This window comes from Nomascus leucogenys, chromosome 13 (assembly GCF_006542625.1).
Source record: "Nomascus leucogenys isolate Asia chromosome 13, Asia_NLE_v1, whole genome shotgun sequence".
NCBI classification, from domain to species: Eukaryota; Metazoa; Chordata; class Mammalia; order Primates; family Hylobatidae; genus Nomascus; species Nomascus leucogenys.
Window position 1 is genome coordinate 28,539,647 of NC_044393.1, and position 16,698 is coordinate 28,556,344.

Consider the following 16,698-nt stretch of genomic DNA (forward strand, 5'->3'; position numbering starts at 1 on the left):
ACTGTCATGATTGAATCATAGTGAATATATAAAAAACTTTGAGCTCATAATGATACTCAAAGAGAAAGGGAAAACTGGCGGTGGCTGTTACCTCAACCCCTTACTCTGAGAATTGGTAATTAAAGGTGTGTGTTGAGGGAGCATTTATCCTGCCTTTTTGGTAGAAACAGTAGTTTAGGGTAACCAAATAGCCTCAGTAAATGAGTTTCCAGTTGCTGTGTATCTAAAACAAATATCCACCGCATGCTACCCTCTTGGCTGCTCAACTACCACACACAACCTAACAAAATGCAAATATCCCACATAAACCGAAAGCACATTTACCCACATCCCTGACACATTGTGGTGTACCAGGTGTCTAGGAATGAGGTAGCTCAGAGTCAGGATCCAAGAATCCCCAAAGGTGTAGGCAGTGTGGCATCGTGTCCAGAAACTGGACCTGTTACGGTACCACATAGACAAGTTACTATTTTAGAGGAATAAAGTGAGCCAATAGAAAAACAATTTAAAAAAAAAAACAACCGGCTGCCTCTGAAGAGGAGTTTGAGAAGAATTAAGTGGGAAACTGCTGTCTTCCTTTCTACTTAATTTCTTTTTTTTTTTTTTTTTTTGTTTTTTTTTTTTGAGACAGTCTTGCTCTGTTGCCCAGGCTGGAGTGAGTGCAGTAACATGATCATGGCTCACTGCAACCTTGACCTCCCTGGGCTCAGGTGATCCTCCCACCTCAGCCTCCAGAGTAGCTGGGACTACAGGCACATCATCACACCGAGCTAATTTTTACATTTTTTGCCCAGGGTGGTCTTGAATTCCTGAGCCCAAGCAATCTGCCTGCCTGGGCCTCCCAAAGTGCTGGGATTACAGGCGTGAGCCCCCAAGCCCAGCACTGTTTAACTTCTTTTTTTTTTTTTTTTTTTTTGAGACAGGGTCTCACTTTATCACTCAGGCTAGAGTGCAGTGGCATGATCTCGGCTCACTGCAGCCTTCACCTTCCAGGTTCAAGCGATCCTCCTGCCTCAGCCTCCCAAGTAGCTGGGACTACAGGCACGCACCATCATTCCTAGCTAAAATTTCTTAACCACATACATGCACTTGTTTCATTTTAAACAGACAAGAAAGGCTACCAAAGAAAAAAGTTGGATGCATGGGAAATTTACTTTTAACCCTATTACAATGTTTTCCTATAGATTCTGTCCTCAAGAGGAACCAAAAAGCTCTTGCTTTTCTCTCCCTGCCTCCAGCTTGACAACCCTATGCTGTGAATAGGCAACTCCTCTCTCAGACATACACCATGCCAGCCTTGGTACAGGGTGATGCCTCTTTTCATTCTTATCTCCAACATCCTTGGTTGTCAAGCCTTCCCTTGGCAGCCGGACCCTGGGCTGAATGCCAAGATGAAGGACTCTATTGGGCATCAACCCCTTCATCAACCCCAGGGAGGCCACAGGACACATTGAATGCCACCTCTCCTCTTAGCTTTCAGCCCAGCCTTTAGCAGGGCACCCTTGAGGACTGAATAGGTCCAGAGGGAGGCAGGAGCTAAGGTGCTGGAAGGAGGTGTTCTGCGGACGGTTGAGGAAGGGATGGAGGCCAACAGGAGAGGGGGATGTAGAGTCTGTGATCATGGCTTCCCACTTTTCCCAGTGCCCGGTGTCTGAATCAGCATGCCACTTGTCATGTGCTCTGCCCTGTGGGACAAGAATGTAGCCTTCAATGGGGGGTTTGAGCTTATGCTCACCTGTAGCTGACATTTCTGCTGTCTGCTCAGAGGTCTAACCTGAATGAATGGATAACACCTGCCATTGCTCCTGGATGTACCCCTCAACTCCACATATCCCGTGCATCCAACTGGCTTGACAAACACTTTGAAAGGGGCTTCAAGTCCTCTCTTTGTCCAAGATGCTCTGTTTGACTCTCCCTGGCCTCACTGAGAGCAGCCAGTGGGTCTCTTCTGCACAACCGGGTCATTCTGCAAACTTTCATCTGTGTCCATGTTCTGTGTGCCTAGAGGTGAGCTCCTTTTCAGAGCTCCTTGTGGAGCTTTGTTTAAATGAGTATTTGCCAAATGACTGAAGAGCTGGGGCAGGAGCAGCAGCCAGCCAATCTCATTCACCAGGTAATGGAGTCGGGCAGACAAACTTCAGAGCTGGCCCTTATACAGGGAAGAGGGTTATAGCCAAAGGCTCCCGCATGAATCATCAAACCACATGCAACAGCAGAAGCCGAGGCTATCAGTCAGCTAGAATGTGAGACTACTCCTGGCCAGCAATCTGACCTGCAGGGCTGGAATGTTCGTAGATATGGGAGAGGTTTTGATAGGAAACCAAGACAGGAGGTGCAGGGGCAATGTGTGGATTATTAATCTGGCACTGAAACAGCCTTCCCTGATTCCCTCACCTGAACAACTAGTAGTAATTAAGAAAGAATCACATTTGAATATGAATTCTCATCCCCCTCCCTGGCTCTAAATAAATGGCCATGTGCTGGGAATAGGGAGATACCCACTCTCTCAGATGACACATCATACAGCCTTGGCAGAAACTCATCTCTCCTCCTACCCCTGACCCATTCAATTATTTTACCTCCAAGCCCGCCCACCTGAGCCAAGGTTCAGGCCCTATAAGGGCATATATAGAGCTGGTAGTATTGGCAATGAAAGGCTAAGAAGAGGTCAGTGTCCACCCTGTGACCAGCCTACTGATGTAATGAGTTGGGTGACATCAACTGGCCAGGAGCACAGTCCAACGAAGTCTCACCTCTCATCCTCACCTCCAGCAGGGTAGTGGGAGTAAAAGGGCCTCAGGACCCCATGTTTTTGCCCTTCATCCTCCCTTGCCTGCTTCTTAAGTGTGGTGAGCAGAGTTGAGCTTGCACTCCTCCTCAGCTGTGCCCATAATCATGCGGAGGGGTCTCTTGGTTTGGAGCACACTGGCAGCTCTTGCTTCTTCCTCTTCCCTGCCCCTGTCCCCTGGCCCCATTCCCCTGCTCTGCAGGGTAGTGAGTCAGAAGGCAGGAGGTGAGGTATTGCAGGGTGGACAGCTGAAGGTGTCATCTGCCCCAAGGCCAAACTAAAAAAACCAGGAATCTGTCCCATGGGCTGAGATGAGGCCTGCAGGCTAAGCCTCAGGCCTGGAGGTCAGCTCGCTGCTTTTGTGGCTGGGGTTTCCCACCCCACAGGTACTTCTAGAAGTTCTGCCACTGGCCCCAGAGCTGCAGAGGTTCTGCGGCTGCTCAATTCAGCCCCACATCTACAAAGCCTGCCTTCACCAGCACGGTGTATCTGCCTGGTTTAATCAGCTCTTCAGATGGGCCCTGAAGCTCCGATGCAACTGGAGACCACCCCAAATCCACAGGCCGGTGGATGCTCGGTCCTGGGCTCTGGGCTGCATCCTCTCCTTGATCCCTTCCACTGCTGGCCCTCCAGTTGCAATGGCTCCAGCCTTTCCTTGGTACTGGAATCAGGGGTGAGTTCTGTGTTCTTCTCCATAGGCACCAATGCTAGGACACCTAACCCAATTCCAGCTGGTCAAGAAGCTACTCCAACCGATCTCCAGGTCACAGCTAGACTCTGAGCTCCGTCTCTGCCAGTCCTGGGCCATGGGTATTTGGAATATAGGATAACCATCACTGAGCGCCACGCTGTGCTCAGGTGGGGGCAGGAGGGTGAGGGTGGGAAGCAGCACCACTCTGTGAGCCCCAGTGCCTTCCTATCTCTGTAGAATGAAACAGGGCCTATTCTGGGCTTTGAGAATAATGTGGACAACAGAACCCCCCTGCACTTAAAGCACCCGGAACACTCATGGTTTTATCAGGCAGTATGACCAGTGGGGGCCCCAGACCTGGTGCAGACAGCCTTTGGCACTTCGGTGTCAACATTGATCTTGCCCTCCCTGTGCAGCCTGTAACTGTACACTCCCCACCCTCCTTATCTCAACATATACCACCAGCTTCTCCTCCTTTAACGGGTATATTCATGCCAGGCAGTTTTTCTGCCTTCAGGGTGCTGGCAGTCCCACGTGGGAAGCAGAGGAGCAAAGGTCATTGGGTTGGGAGGTGATGGTCACTGCTCTAACACACAAAGCACGCGCAATCCTTGAGAGAACAGGGGCAGCACCCGCCAGACCCCAGTACTCCCCGGAAACAAGAACATTGCCCAGCCTCTGACGACTCTTGTCTCCTTCTGCTTTCAGGCCTTTCTAGCCAGTACCAGCTTCTATCAAAGGAGACAAGATTAGGAAGTGGGAAAGTTTTCTGCAAGAAGATAACCTCTGTGGCTGAGCTCTAACCTCTACTCCTGCATGTTCTGGCGACCAATTGCACCTTCCTCAAGTACATCCACGAGAACTGGCTGGACTGCCAGGGACTCCTCCCATCCGCTGGATTCACCATTCTGGTTATACCCCGCCACATGTGACAAGGTCAGGAAAGGAGGCTCTGGCCTCATGCCCTTAGGCAAAGTTGGGTCCCCCCTGGATGACACATATTCCTTCCTTCACGCTTCCCCACTTCAGGTCTCTTTGGGTCTGGAGCTGATGAAAACAGCAGTTGTCACCATTATTGGTGGGACACCCCACAGAGGCAATCCTGCTACTGGGCAAGGAAAGTGTACTTTAGAAAGCCGGAGCGGAAGATCGTCCACAAGCTCGAGTGTGAGGGCAAGAGCACGGTCTACACTTGAACTGAAGGCCAACCCTGCTCTGAATATCTGGTGGGGAGGGGAGACCCTAGGCCGAGGTCTATAATGGAGCTGGGGGGCTCTTGAGGGTTGGATGGAAAGAGAAGAGCAAATACAGATTAGTCTAGTCCTGAATAAAGACCCTGCTTGGCAGCCTCTAAGATGTCTTTCAGCTGCTGGAACCTCTCTGAGGCCCAGAAAGTATGTGGGGCCTGAGGCCCTGGCTCATGACCTACAGAAAATGATGCTGAGAAGAAACTCTAAGGTAAAAAACAGGAATCCTCTGTCAGCCTGAGCCTGAGAACCAGGGCTGGAGGACATAACAAGTGAACAACCAAGAGAAGTCTTGTCTCTGACAACTCCTAGCATAGAAATGGCCTAAAGGGCCGGGCCTGGTGGCTCATGCCTGTAATCCCAACACTTTGGGAGGCCGAGGTGGGTGGATCACCTGAGGTCGGGAGTTCAAGACCAGCCTGACCAACATGGAGAAACCCTGTCTCTACTAAAAATACAAAATTAGCCGGGCATGGTGGCGCATGTCTGTAATCCCAGCTACTCAGGAGGCTGAGGCAGGAGAATTGCTTGAACCCAGGAGGTGGAGGTTGCCACCGGTGAGCCGAGATTACATCATTGCACTTCAGCCTGGGCAACGAGAGCAAAACTCTGTCTCAAAAAAAAAAAAAAAAAAGGAAAAGAAAGAAATGGCCTAAAAGCCAGGTAAGGATTTTGAGCTACAGGGACTCTGACTGGAAGTAGGGACGAGGACAGCATTTCTGGGGCCCCAGATCCGTTTCTGGGGTTTCAGAAGTTTTCACTAAGCATCTGTTGCTGAGCTGCATGTGTAGGTTTCTGGAACAAAGCTCTAGTCGCTGTGAACAGCCCCATTTCCACTCCGTGTGGTGCAATGAGACATAATGGGGCTGAGCCCCAAATTAGGAGGTCTGGGTGAGTGGGTGCTGCTCTTACCCCCCTAGATTCTTGGCTAGGTCTCAGTTCCATCCCCAGGCTTAGTGAAGTGGAATTCCAGATTATGGTGGGAGTGTCAGAGGACGGTAATGGCCTGCTTCTTTAAGGAAAACTGTTCTGGTTGGGCATGGTGGCTCATACCTGTAATCCCAGGACTTTGAGAGGTTGAGGTGGGAGGATCACTTGAGCCCAGGAGTTTCAGGCTGCAGTAAGACGTGATTGTGCCACTGCACTCAGGCTTGGAAGACAGGACAAAACCCTATCTCTTAAAAAAATAAAACAATTTTTAGGCTTTGAGGAGGTTGCCAGCAATAGGTCTTAAGCCTGTGAGCTGGGTTCTGTCCAGCCTCCACTAGGACCAGTCCATGGATGAGAAGTTCCGCCATAGTCCATCCTTCTGATTGGCTTCACACATAGTTGCACTACAGGTGACCAGATCACTTCTAGCTGATATGCCCAGGAAGGGACATCTCAAGGACATTCACCCAGAGTAGAAGAGGAATGAGGCCATGTGGAGCTTCTGAACTCAGACTCTGACTTTAGCTAAAGGTCAATGCTGTGTTTTTGAGGCCCCAGAACTTCTTTTAATCCTCCATAATCTCCCCGCTCAACCCACCCAAGCTCAGCCCCAACCCCCTGCCACAGTCAGACCAGTCTTCTCACTGCGTGCTTGGCAACACCTCCGACTCCACTCCATCTTTCAAGGGCCAGTTCGTGCCTCCCTTCCTCAGCCCTTGGAATTTCCACAGTTCTTCTAGTCAGTATACAGAATTGCCTCTGACTCATAAATGAGTGTTAGCCTGTTCTCACCAACTGGACTGCAGGCTCTCTGTGGACAGGGGCTTTGTCTTGTGTGTTTTCTGTAACCCTTCCCTATCACAGTGCATGGTGTACAATAAATGCATGCTACCTCAACAGGAATGTTTGGCAAGTTCTTCCCTGATAAACTCCCTTGATGTTGTGCTGCCGCCCAGCTGCATAAGTGGAGACAGCAGCAGAAAACTAACGCAAAGATCCCAGGGTTTATTGTTGAAGAGGAAGTTGAAGGAGGTGGTGAAGTGCTAGGAAAATAAATTCTAGATGAGAGGCAGTACATGTCCCTCAGCCAGGGCAAGGCACTCCTCTGAGTGATTCCATAGGAAGCAAGCAAATGCAATTTGCCTCATTCCCAGGTAAGTTGGGGCCCTCCCCAGGGTTGCAGATTTACTTCCTCTTCCTAGGAACACCCGCTGACCTGGGGCCCCTGGGTGCCTAACAGAGCCAGGCTTTTCCTTTGGCAAACCTGTAGGTGTGCAGAGGGGCCATGAACCATGGTACAGTCTTCTGTCTGTGTGCTCCTGGCTGCGGCTGCTACCTGGAGGCGGCTTGGGTAGTGCTGGGGCTGGGGTGTAGCAGGACTGGCCCTGGGGATGTCAGACTTTGAGTCAGGGACTCATCCAGTCTGCGGGTCTCTGCCTCCAGGACAGTGGCCTCAGGGGCCTGGGCCACGGCAAGAAGTGAGTGTGAGAGGCTGTGGTGCAGGTCTGCTAGCTCACGGCTGGTCTGTACTGAGCGGGCGATGTAGTCCTGCTTCTGCTTCCGCTCCAAAGTCAGCTGAGCTCGCAGCAGGGCCACCTGGTGGGCAGGAAAAAAAAGAGGGAGAGCAGCTGAGGGCCCTGAAGTTGTCCCAGCTTTTCCTGCTCTGTGTTCCTGTGATGCTCGTTGGCTGAGCACCTGAATCAACTCTACCACATACACGAATCTCAGAAACAGGCTTTGGAGAGTTTAGAGGAAGGGCGCTTAGGAATTCTAGAATCCAGTGATTCGCAATCCTGGCTGCACATGTGACTCAAATAGGGAGCTTGAAAACAACAAAGCTATTCATTAACTTCACTGAAAGATAATTTACATGTGAAAAATGCCCAATTTTAAATGTACATTTTGATGAGGCTGATAACAATATATACTCAAGTATAACCACTATCTGACTTTTTTTTTTTTGAGACAGAGTCTTGCTCTGTTGCCCAGGCTAGAGTGCAGTGATGCAATCTTGGCTCACTGCAACCTCCACCCCGCCAGGTTCAAGTGATTCTTGTGTGTCAGCCTCCTGAGTAGCTAGGATTACAGGTGTGCACCACCACGTCCAGCTAATTTTTGTATTTTTAGTACAGACAGGGTTTTGCCATGTTGGCCAGGCTGGTTTCAAACTCCTGACCTCAAGTGATCCGCCCACCTTGGCCTCTGAAAGTGCTGGGATTTCAGGTGTGAGCTACTGCGCCCGCCTTTGACTTTTTAATAAAATAGAAAAACATTCTGAGTTTAATAGAATTCAAAGTAATAGCCTAGGTCTAGCTACAGAGTCAGGCCCTGCCAGTAGTGACTACTGATTTCTGAAATAGGCTCAGAAATAAAAAGGTAACACTTATGACTCCTGGGCCTTGAAAGGGAGAGTGGACTTTTAGGTGAGGCCTAAGAAGCAGGAAGCCTCTTCAAGTCGCTTCTCTGCGAGTGGCGGCTTGAGCTGAGCTGTGGCCTGGAGCCTGTACTGGTGCCTGGCTCCTCTGTCTGGGGCGCTGGCAACAGTCTTGGCTGTGAGGGCACCTCTGAGGGCAGGGAGGCCAGGATGGCTTTGCTTGCTCCCACCTGTCCTCCTAGAATCTTCTGCCTGCTCCTCAGCCCTCTTCCTTCTCCTTTCCCCTTCTAAGTATGGATTTGGAAGTCGGGGGCCAGGATCATGCTTTCTTCCCCACTCCCACCCTAGGCATATGAGAGACGGGGTTGGGACTGGGACTATTTTTGCCTCCCATGGAGACTGAAGTTCTCTGAAGGCAGGAACTTCCCCTCTCCCTGCTGGAGATGCACAAAGGGCCTGAGTGCAAGGGAGGGAATATGGGCTTAGAAAATCCAGAACATACCTCTTTCTGCAGTTCAGCCACATACTTGGCATCTGAGTTCTTCTGTCCTCCTCTCCCATCCTAAGGAAGACAAACCGCACTCTTGTTGGAATAGGCCTTCCCACTCTGGGGTTTCTGCAAGTTTTCTTGCAGAAGCTCATCACAATCTTAGGGGCCTGGGCAAGGGCTATGGACCAGAAGCATCTGAACTCAGACTGGACCTCTATGGGACAGCAGGCCCTGGGGCAAGGAGAGGCCCCACACCAGCATAATGGGCAATGCCATGGAGACCTGACACAAAACATCCAAAAGGCCTGGATGGCATTTGCTTCTCTGAGGCATGTTTTAATTTAACAGAACTACACCATGTATCTGCTTTGTGCTAGCCCTGGGCTGTGAGCTAAGGATGCAGAGAGGAAGACACGGTGCCTGCCCTTGAGAACTTTAATGAAAGGACAGGGGATGGAGATCTAGTGCTCAGCCACCATAAACAGCACCTCCCTGCCAGGCTGCAAGCCTGTGCCTGTTGGTAGGGATACCTCACATAAACGAGTGGTTTGGGGAGTCTTCCCCGAGCCTCTTACCCAAGAAAGGGACACTGGCTCCAGGAAAGCCCATGGACCCTAAGCCTGTAAACTCAACATTGTAAAAAGGTCTAAGAGATCAAGCTGTGATCAAGCTCCTAGGCTCCTCAGGAGCTGGCAAGCACCACACAACCCCCATACACCAGGGATCCTAAGCAGAGCCCCATGAGCCCCACTCCCGGGCCAGCCTGTGGCACCGGTCTGGGAGTGCACAGATCTGAGTCCCTCAGAAGGCAGGACCACTAGCCCTGATGCCACCCCAACCCCCACCCCAATGTTGGGCCTCCTTCTCAGGGCAGGGACAGACTGAGCTGTGCCGAGGAGGGCAGAATGCAGTCAGGAGGGGCTCTCTGGATTAGCTGAAGTGCTGTTGGCCCAGGATATGCAATGAGGAGGGCTGGGTTTCTGGTGGCTGGGGTTGGGCTCTCTAAGGCTGCAGTTGAGGAAAACGGGTAAACCTGCTGTATGGGTGAAGAAGCCATGGCCTTGCTGATCTCCAGGGACCCTGCCTGGGCCGCACGCATGGCCTCCCTCTTCAGCTTCCTCCGTTCTCGCTCCACCTGCCAAGGTGCAAATAAGAAATCAGGGCTTGGCTTGGCTCTGCGGCTGGAGCAGAGCTGCCTTTCTCCAGAGGTGGCCAGTGCCTGTGCAGGTGTATGAGGGGACAGTAACCATGGGAAGAGAACTCCTGGCTGAGGAAGGCACAGCTAGGGCAGGCCTCAGTGCAAAGAAGTGCTCCTGAAGCAGAAGAGGCAGGGCCAGCCTCTCAGGCCTCTGGAGCAAAGGCCAGCAAACTTCTGCAGTAAGTACAGTAGGCTTTGTGGGGCATAGCAGGGAAGCAGCCATAGACAATGCATGGCTGTTTTCCAGTAAAACTTAATTCTCAGGGCTGGGCGTGGTGGCACTTTGGAGAGCTGAGGCAGGCGGATCATGAGGTCAGGAGTTCAAGGCCAGCCTGGCCAACACAGTGAAACCCCGTCTCTACTAAAAACACAAAAATTAGCCAGGCATGGTGGTGCATGCCTGTAATCCCAGCTACTCAGGAGGCTGAGGCAGGAGGATTGCTTGAACCTGGGCGGTGGAGGTTGCAGTGAGCAGAGATCGCACCTTTCCACTCCAGCTCTAGGAGACAGAGCAAGACTCCGTCTCGGGAAAACAAACAAACAAACTTAATTTTCAGAAACAGGCAGCAGGCTGGATTTGGCCCACAGGCTGTAATTTACTGAGCCTATGCTCTAGGGGCCACACGAGAAGTGGAGATGCATGCCCACTGGACCAGAAGAGGGGTCACCTGCTCCAAGGTGCTCCGCAGCTGGACATTGTGGCGCTGCAGCCTGCTCCTGTCAATCTCCAGCTGGGCCACCGCTTGCTGCAGGTGTTCAAGCCTCTGTCTCCATGACTGCTTCTCCATTCCAGCAGGACTAGGCTCAGCCTCTACTCCTGAGACCTGTGAGAAAGACCTGTGAATCTCACCTGGGCAGCCCCTAAGACAGGTAGGGAACAGATAGAGGACACACAGACCAATCTGGCAGGTTTAAGCTTCAGGAACCCAGTTCCCAAAGGAAGGGGACAAACCCCTGGACAGGAGCTCCCTGCTGGGTCACCTGTTCCCCCACAGCCTCTAGCTCACCTCTCCTAGCTGCACGCCCTGCTCCCCTCTGGACCCCAGTTCTGCTTTGCTGGTCGCAACTGGGCTGTGTAGCCGCTCCTTCTCCAGAGCCCGTCTGGTGAGCTCCAGTTCATCCTAGGGTACCAAGGTATGGAGAAAATCACACCTTGCCAACCTCATATCCAGACCAACCCACCCTCCACACAAACAGCGGTTCAATGTTCTCCTCAGGCTTTTGTCTTATTTTTCCTAGAGGCTCTGAGTCATTCTAGTACAGAACCTTCATTTTACAGATGGGTAAAACAAAGGAGCAGAGGGGCCTCTACTCAAGGATATGCGGTGAGCTAGCAAGGAAGCTAGGATCAGAGCCCCCAGCTCACTTCACATCTCCTAGAAGGCTGAGCAATGACACAGAGCACTGATGTGCTGTGGGAACAGCATGGACTGGACTCTGGAGTCACACAGGGCTGGGTGTCCTGTGGAGCACCCAGTGGCCCATATAGCCACTCAGTGGCTATATGACTCTGGTAAAAGCACAAGCTCTCCCCAAACCCCAATTTCCTCATTTATAAAACGACTACATGCACCATGAAACATGGATCAAGTCCTTGGGTTAAGTCCCTTTAGATAAGTGGGGAAGCCTCATGCTAGATACTTTCTAGGTGCCCTGTGGTTCATAAATGATAACGGTCAAGAAGAGATGAACAAGAGAAATAAGTGTACGCATGTGGATTCGGGTTGCCTGGGAGAGAGGAAGAGCTTGGTGATAGAAAGCCTGGGCTCTAGAGGCAGATGACTCAGATCTCATTCCAGTCCTGCCATTTATGGGTTTGTTTCTTTGAGACAGAGTCTCACTCTGTCGCCCAGGCTGGAGTACAGTGGCGTGATCTCAGCTCACTGTAACCTCCGCCTCCCAGGTTCAAGCGATTCTCCTGCCTCAGCCACCTGAGTAGCTGGGATTACAAGCACGTACCACACACTCAGCTAATTTTTGTATTTTTAGTAGAGATGGGGTTTTGCCATGTTGCCCAGGCTGGTCTCAAACTCCTGGGCTCAAGTGATCTGCCCGCCTTGGCCTCCCAAAGTGCTGGGATTACAGGCATGAGCCACTGCGCCTGGCTCAGGTCTAATCTTAAACACCACTTTTACCAGAAAGCCTTCCAGGACCCACTCCCAGGAAAGGGTGGGCATGCCTCCAGCATGCCTGGGGCATACTGAACTTCCCCTATTAGGCACCAACCACACTGCGTTATTGTTGTTTACCCACTAGACTGTGAACTCTGTGAGGGCAGGGACTGTGGGGGTCTTATCCTCTTTTTATCTCCCCTAACACAGTAGTCTGAATCCCACTGATGTTGAGGTGCTCATGATCTCAGCTTTCTCACACTCCTGAGGTGCCACAGGGCCCAGGGTGGTGGGCAGTCCCTGAGCACAGCCAGACAGGGGTGTTTCCCCTGGCCCTTACTCCCGGTGGAGTGACTCACCTGCAGCCTTTGCTGTTCTGAGTCCCGCTCCAGGACAGAGGCTTGTAGGAACATGGCTACCTCCTGCAGACTGCTGACACTGGCCTTGGTCTGCGCTAGGGACAGTGCCAAGTCCTGGGCCTTCTCCCTCCACTCAATCTCCCTGGCTTCTGTCTGTCTCAGGGCTGCCTGTAGCCATTCCAGCTCCCGCTGCAGCCTGGGCTCTAAAGAATCAAGTTTTGGAGATTGTTCCTCCACTGGGGAGGCTTTGTGGCTGTGGGGTAAGGCTTCCAGGTTGTTCCTTTGCTGGGTCTCCCTCAGCTCCAGAATCTCCTGTTCCTTTTGGGCTAGAGTCAGCTGTAGCTCCCTTACACTCTGACGAAGGCCCCTTATCTCCTCCTCTTCTCTCTCCTGCCCCAGATTCTGCTTCTCTTGGATCATATTCTCTTGGACCCTCTGGGCCAGAGACTTCTCCAGCAGCTGCCCCTGTTCCTGCTGATGTCTCAGCTCTTCATCCCTCTGGGCAAGTGCCTGCTGCAGCTGCTGCACGTCCTCCTGGTATCGGAGATCCTGGTCGTGGATCTCACCTTCTCGTGTCCTCAGGGCCTCCTCCAGCTGCCGAGTGTGTGCCTGGCAGGCATCCAGGGCGGCTTGCAGGGTGGCAGTGCTGGCCTCCAGACTGCGGCTCAATTCTGCCTGCTCGAGGAGATGCTGCTCTTTGCCCTGCAGGGCAGCATGAGCCTTGCCAAGGGCCTCCTGCAGAGCCTCAGCCTGGGCCCGAGCAGCCTCCTCCTGATGCCGGGAGGACTGACTTTCTGCCCGCAGAGCTTCCAGCTCCTGGTCCCGTTCCTTGAGCACCGCCTGGGCCTGCAGCCAGCTGTCCTGCAGGGTCCTGGTCTCCACCTCATGCTCCTGTGCCTGCTCAGCACACTGCTGCTGGAGGGCCAACAGAGCTTTCTCCTGCTCCCGAGACTCAGCCCTTAGGTCTCCCAGCACCTCCTCCAGGGCCTGGACCCGCCGTCCCTCCACTGCCAGCTCTTCCTCGAGCCTTCGTGCCTGTTCTTTGTGGTCCTGAAGCTCTCCGTGACGCTCCTTCAGTGTCACATGGGCTTGCTCCAGAGCTCCCTGGAGGGCGTTTGCCTTTTCCTTCACACTCTCCTCCTGTCCCTGGGCCTGCTGCTGTTCTTGCTGCAGAACCTCCAGTTCCTGGTCCCTCTGGGCTAGGGCTCTCTGGGCCTCATCCAGTTGACTCTGAAGTGACTGCTCCTTCAGCTCCCCTTGTTCCCTGGCTTCCTGCAGTTGCTGCTGCAGGATCACTATTTCCTGCTCTCGCTGGGACAGGAGGAGGCTGGTCTCACCTACCTTCCTGTGCAGGCCCTGGAGCTGCTGCTCCAGCTGGTCCTTGAGCTCCTGGAGTTCGTGGATATGCTCCTGCTGACATTCCACCTCCTTCTCCTTATCACGCAGAATCAGCTTCATGTGCTCTAGGCTCCCGCGCTGTGCTTTACTCGGGCCCTTCCCTTCCTCTGCCCGTTCCTGCATCAGCTGCCTCTGAGTGGCCAGCTCCCGGCCTCGCTCTCTCAAGGACAGCTTGATCTGTTCCAGGTCCTCCTCCAGGATCTTGGTCTGCCGGGTCCTTTGATCCTCGAGAACCTGAATCCTCTCCTTCTGCAGCATCAGCTCCTGGTCTCTCCTGTCGAGATCCTGAGTCAGATGCTCTTTCTGCCTCCGCAGCTCCTCCATCTGTTCTCGCTGAGACTTCACCTCCTGGTCCCTCTCCTGCAGCTCTCTTGCCAGAAGGGTGCTGTGGCTCTCCAGGTCATGGATCTGGCTGCTTTGTGCCTGCAGCTCCTGGCTCCTTTCTTCTAGGTCCAGCGTAAGGTGGGTCAAAGCCACTCTCTGGGTTTCCCTCTGGCCCTCCAGCTCCTCAATCAGTTTTTGCTGGCACTCCATCTTGTGATGGTTTTCCTCCAGTTCCAGGGCCAGGCATTCCAGAGTAACCAACTGCTTTTTCAGATCCTGAACCTGTCCTCTCTGGGACTCAATCATTTGGTCTTTCTTCTCAAGTTCTAGAAGCTGATGCTCTAAGACGTTCCTCTGAGTCTCCCGATCCTTCTCAAGCTCTCTGATCTGCTCTCTCTGCACAGTCAGCTTCTGCTCTCGCTCCTGGACGGCCATGGGCAGATGCTCTAAAACAGACCTACACTTCTCTAGCTCCTGAATCTGTTCTTGCTGCAGATCTACCTCTTGGTTCCTCTTCTTCAGGTCCAGAGACAGCAATTCCAAAGCAGCCTTTTGCATTTCCCGTTGCTTCTCCAGTTCCTGGATTTGTCCCCGCAGAGTCTCCACCTCTCCTTCTCTTTCAGCTAGAGTCTGGGTCAGGAGGGCCAAATTCTCTTGCAGAGCCTTCCCTTGGGCCACCTTCAGCTCGCCCTGCTCTTGCAGAGCTTGGGCTCTCTCACGCTCACTCTCCACCTCCTCATTTTTCAGCTTCAATGCTGAGCGAGCCGTTCTCAGGTCTTTTTCCAGGACGCCAGCAGCACTTGCCTGAGCCCTGGCTTCTGCAACAGCTGCTTGCAGGTGTTCCACCTGGGCTGTCAGATTGTCCTTGGCTGCCTGAAGTAACTCTCGCTCACCCTAGAAGACAAGATGAAAAGCCACTTTAGACTACACTTCTCTGCTACTGTCACCCCAACACCGACCCTTCTCTTATTTTGTGGCTGCAGTGATAAGGACTTGGGCAAAAAAGTGGTGGTATATTCCACTTAAGCTGATACTGTAAAAAGGCATCCCTAACACCTCCCAGGACTCTACTATGCCCAGGGGAGACGCTGGTCCTTCAGGACAAGGGGCAAAAATATCAACCTCAATTCAGAAAAAGCAATTGAAGGAGGATTCACTGGAACCTTAATAATGGCCCCCAGGGACATGGAGACAGCCAGAGGAACTGATAGACTTGCTGAAGGAAGTGGGACACATGCCCAGAGGCCAAGGTGGGCCCAAGGGACTACTCCTGAGGCAAACCCCTCCCTGAAACCAGTACCACTTTACCTGGGCTTCCATTCGCTGTAGTTCTGCTCTCCGCAGGCGACTCTGTAAGGATGCCATAGTTTCATGTAGTTCCATCAGCTCAGATTCTAGGGAGTTCTGCTTTCCTTCCCACTTGGATTTCTCTTTGAGAAAAGGAGAGGAGAGGAGAGGTAGTGGAGTAAGACCCATGTTTGGGATATAGAGGGATATAGAGGCAGATGGAGGACGGGGAACAGATTCAAAGGGGAGGAAGGCCAAGAAGGAGACAATTATATCCAGTGTCCTACAGACATCAACCATCCGCCAGCTGCTTCTATTTGCCTGGCAGCACTACCTGGTAATCATCCCAATATGTCCTCATCCTCATCACAGAGAGCCTTGGCCCTCAATTCCAGACAGGGTTGAGCCAGATGACACTGGAGGTCCCTTCTAGCCCCCAATCCTATAATTGTGCAGGAGCTCCTAGAGACCTGGGTGGCTCTGCTGGTTGGTGAACATGGTAACACCCCCGTCTTTACTAAAGATACAAAAAATTAGCCAGGTGTGGTGGTGCATGCCTATAATCCTAGCTACTCGGAAGACAGAGATTGCAGCGAGCTGAAATCGTGACATTGCACTCAAACCTGAGTGACAGAGTGAGGTGCCGTCTCAAAAATAAAATAAAATAAAAATAAAATAAACAGAGTGGCTGCTAGGCCTGTGCCTGCCACTTCTGGGCTCCCCACCTATCCCTTCTCCTCCCTCTGAATCTCCCTGTCTGTCTTGAGCTTCTCACCTTCCTGATTCTGGGAGAGCTGTCTCTGCAGATCCTGCAACTCTGTGTGGACCTGGCTCTTCTCAGCCTCAGTATCAGTTAGACGCTCTTCCAGTTTCTGGACCTGATCCCTCAGAACATCCTGGGAAAGGAAGGGCATGGCTAAACGTGAGTTCCTCATCTTCCACAAAGCAATGCAGGGCTCAAGCTCTCTCCTCATTCTCAGCCTCTGTGGTGGGCCGCCATTGTGGACCTACTCCCAGATTGCCAGGTTATTTCCTCTGAACACATGTGTATTTAGCTCCCTGAAGTGATGACAGGCTCTGCTCCACTTGGATGGAGTGAGAATCCCTCCCCTTCTGACCTATCTATGTCTTTTGAAACAGAGCTCCTGCTCAGAGTTAGCCCAGGGGTCACCTCCTCCCTCTCAACACTCCTACTTCAAAGCTTAGCCCAAAGGTCATCTCTTCTTTCCTTCTGACCCTTCCCAAATCAGGATGAATTGCCCCCTCCTCCTAGTTCCAACAGTGCATCACTTGCATCTGTTATTGATCCAATTAATTCTCTCAGTTCTGCTTTCCAGCAGAATGCAGTTTGGTTCCTCCACCATGTCACAAGCCTTCTTTAGGCAGAGAACAGGTCTTTCTCCTTTTTGTATACCCAGCCCACAGTGGCTGACATATGGATGACACTCAATTTGTATAGATTGATAGGTTCACTGTGAGGTGGAATTTATGAGCTCTTTCA

The 16,698-nt window shown here is 52.2% G+C and overlaps 1 protein-coding gene across 7 annotated transcripts in view; it reads right to left on the reverse strand.

The window, feature by feature from the left end:
- Positions 1 to 6,642: 6,642 nt before the first annotated feature.
- CEP250 (centrosomal protein 250) overlaps positions 6,643 to 16,698 on the reverse strand; it is a 50,891-nt gene continuing 40,835 nt past the window's right edge. For all 7 annotated transcript variants that reach the window (XM_030825757.1, XM_030825759.1, XM_030825761.1 and 4 more), the window contains 8 exons: positions 15,973 to 16,093; positions 15,219 to 15,340; positions 12,189 to 14,804; positions 10,726 to 10,839; positions 10,387 to 10,542; positions 9,554 to 9,655; positions 8,533 to 8,592; positions 6,643 to 7,252 (listed from right to left, as the gene is read on the reverse strand). In XM_030825757.1, coding sequence (XP_030681617.1) covers positions 6,989 to 7,252; positions 8,533 to 8,592; positions 9,554 to 9,655; positions 10,387 to 10,542; positions 10,726 to 10,839; positions 12,189 to 14,804; positions 15,219 to 15,340; positions 15,973 to 16,093 — 3,555 coding nt within the window. In that variant the 3' untranslated portion in view covers positions 6,643 to 6,988. The remainder of the gene's footprint in view (positions 7,253 to 8,532; positions 8,593 to 9,553; positions 9,656 to 10,386; positions 10,543 to 10,725; positions 10,840 to 12,188; positions 14,805 to 15,218; positions 15,341 to 15,972; positions 16,094 to 16,698) is intronic.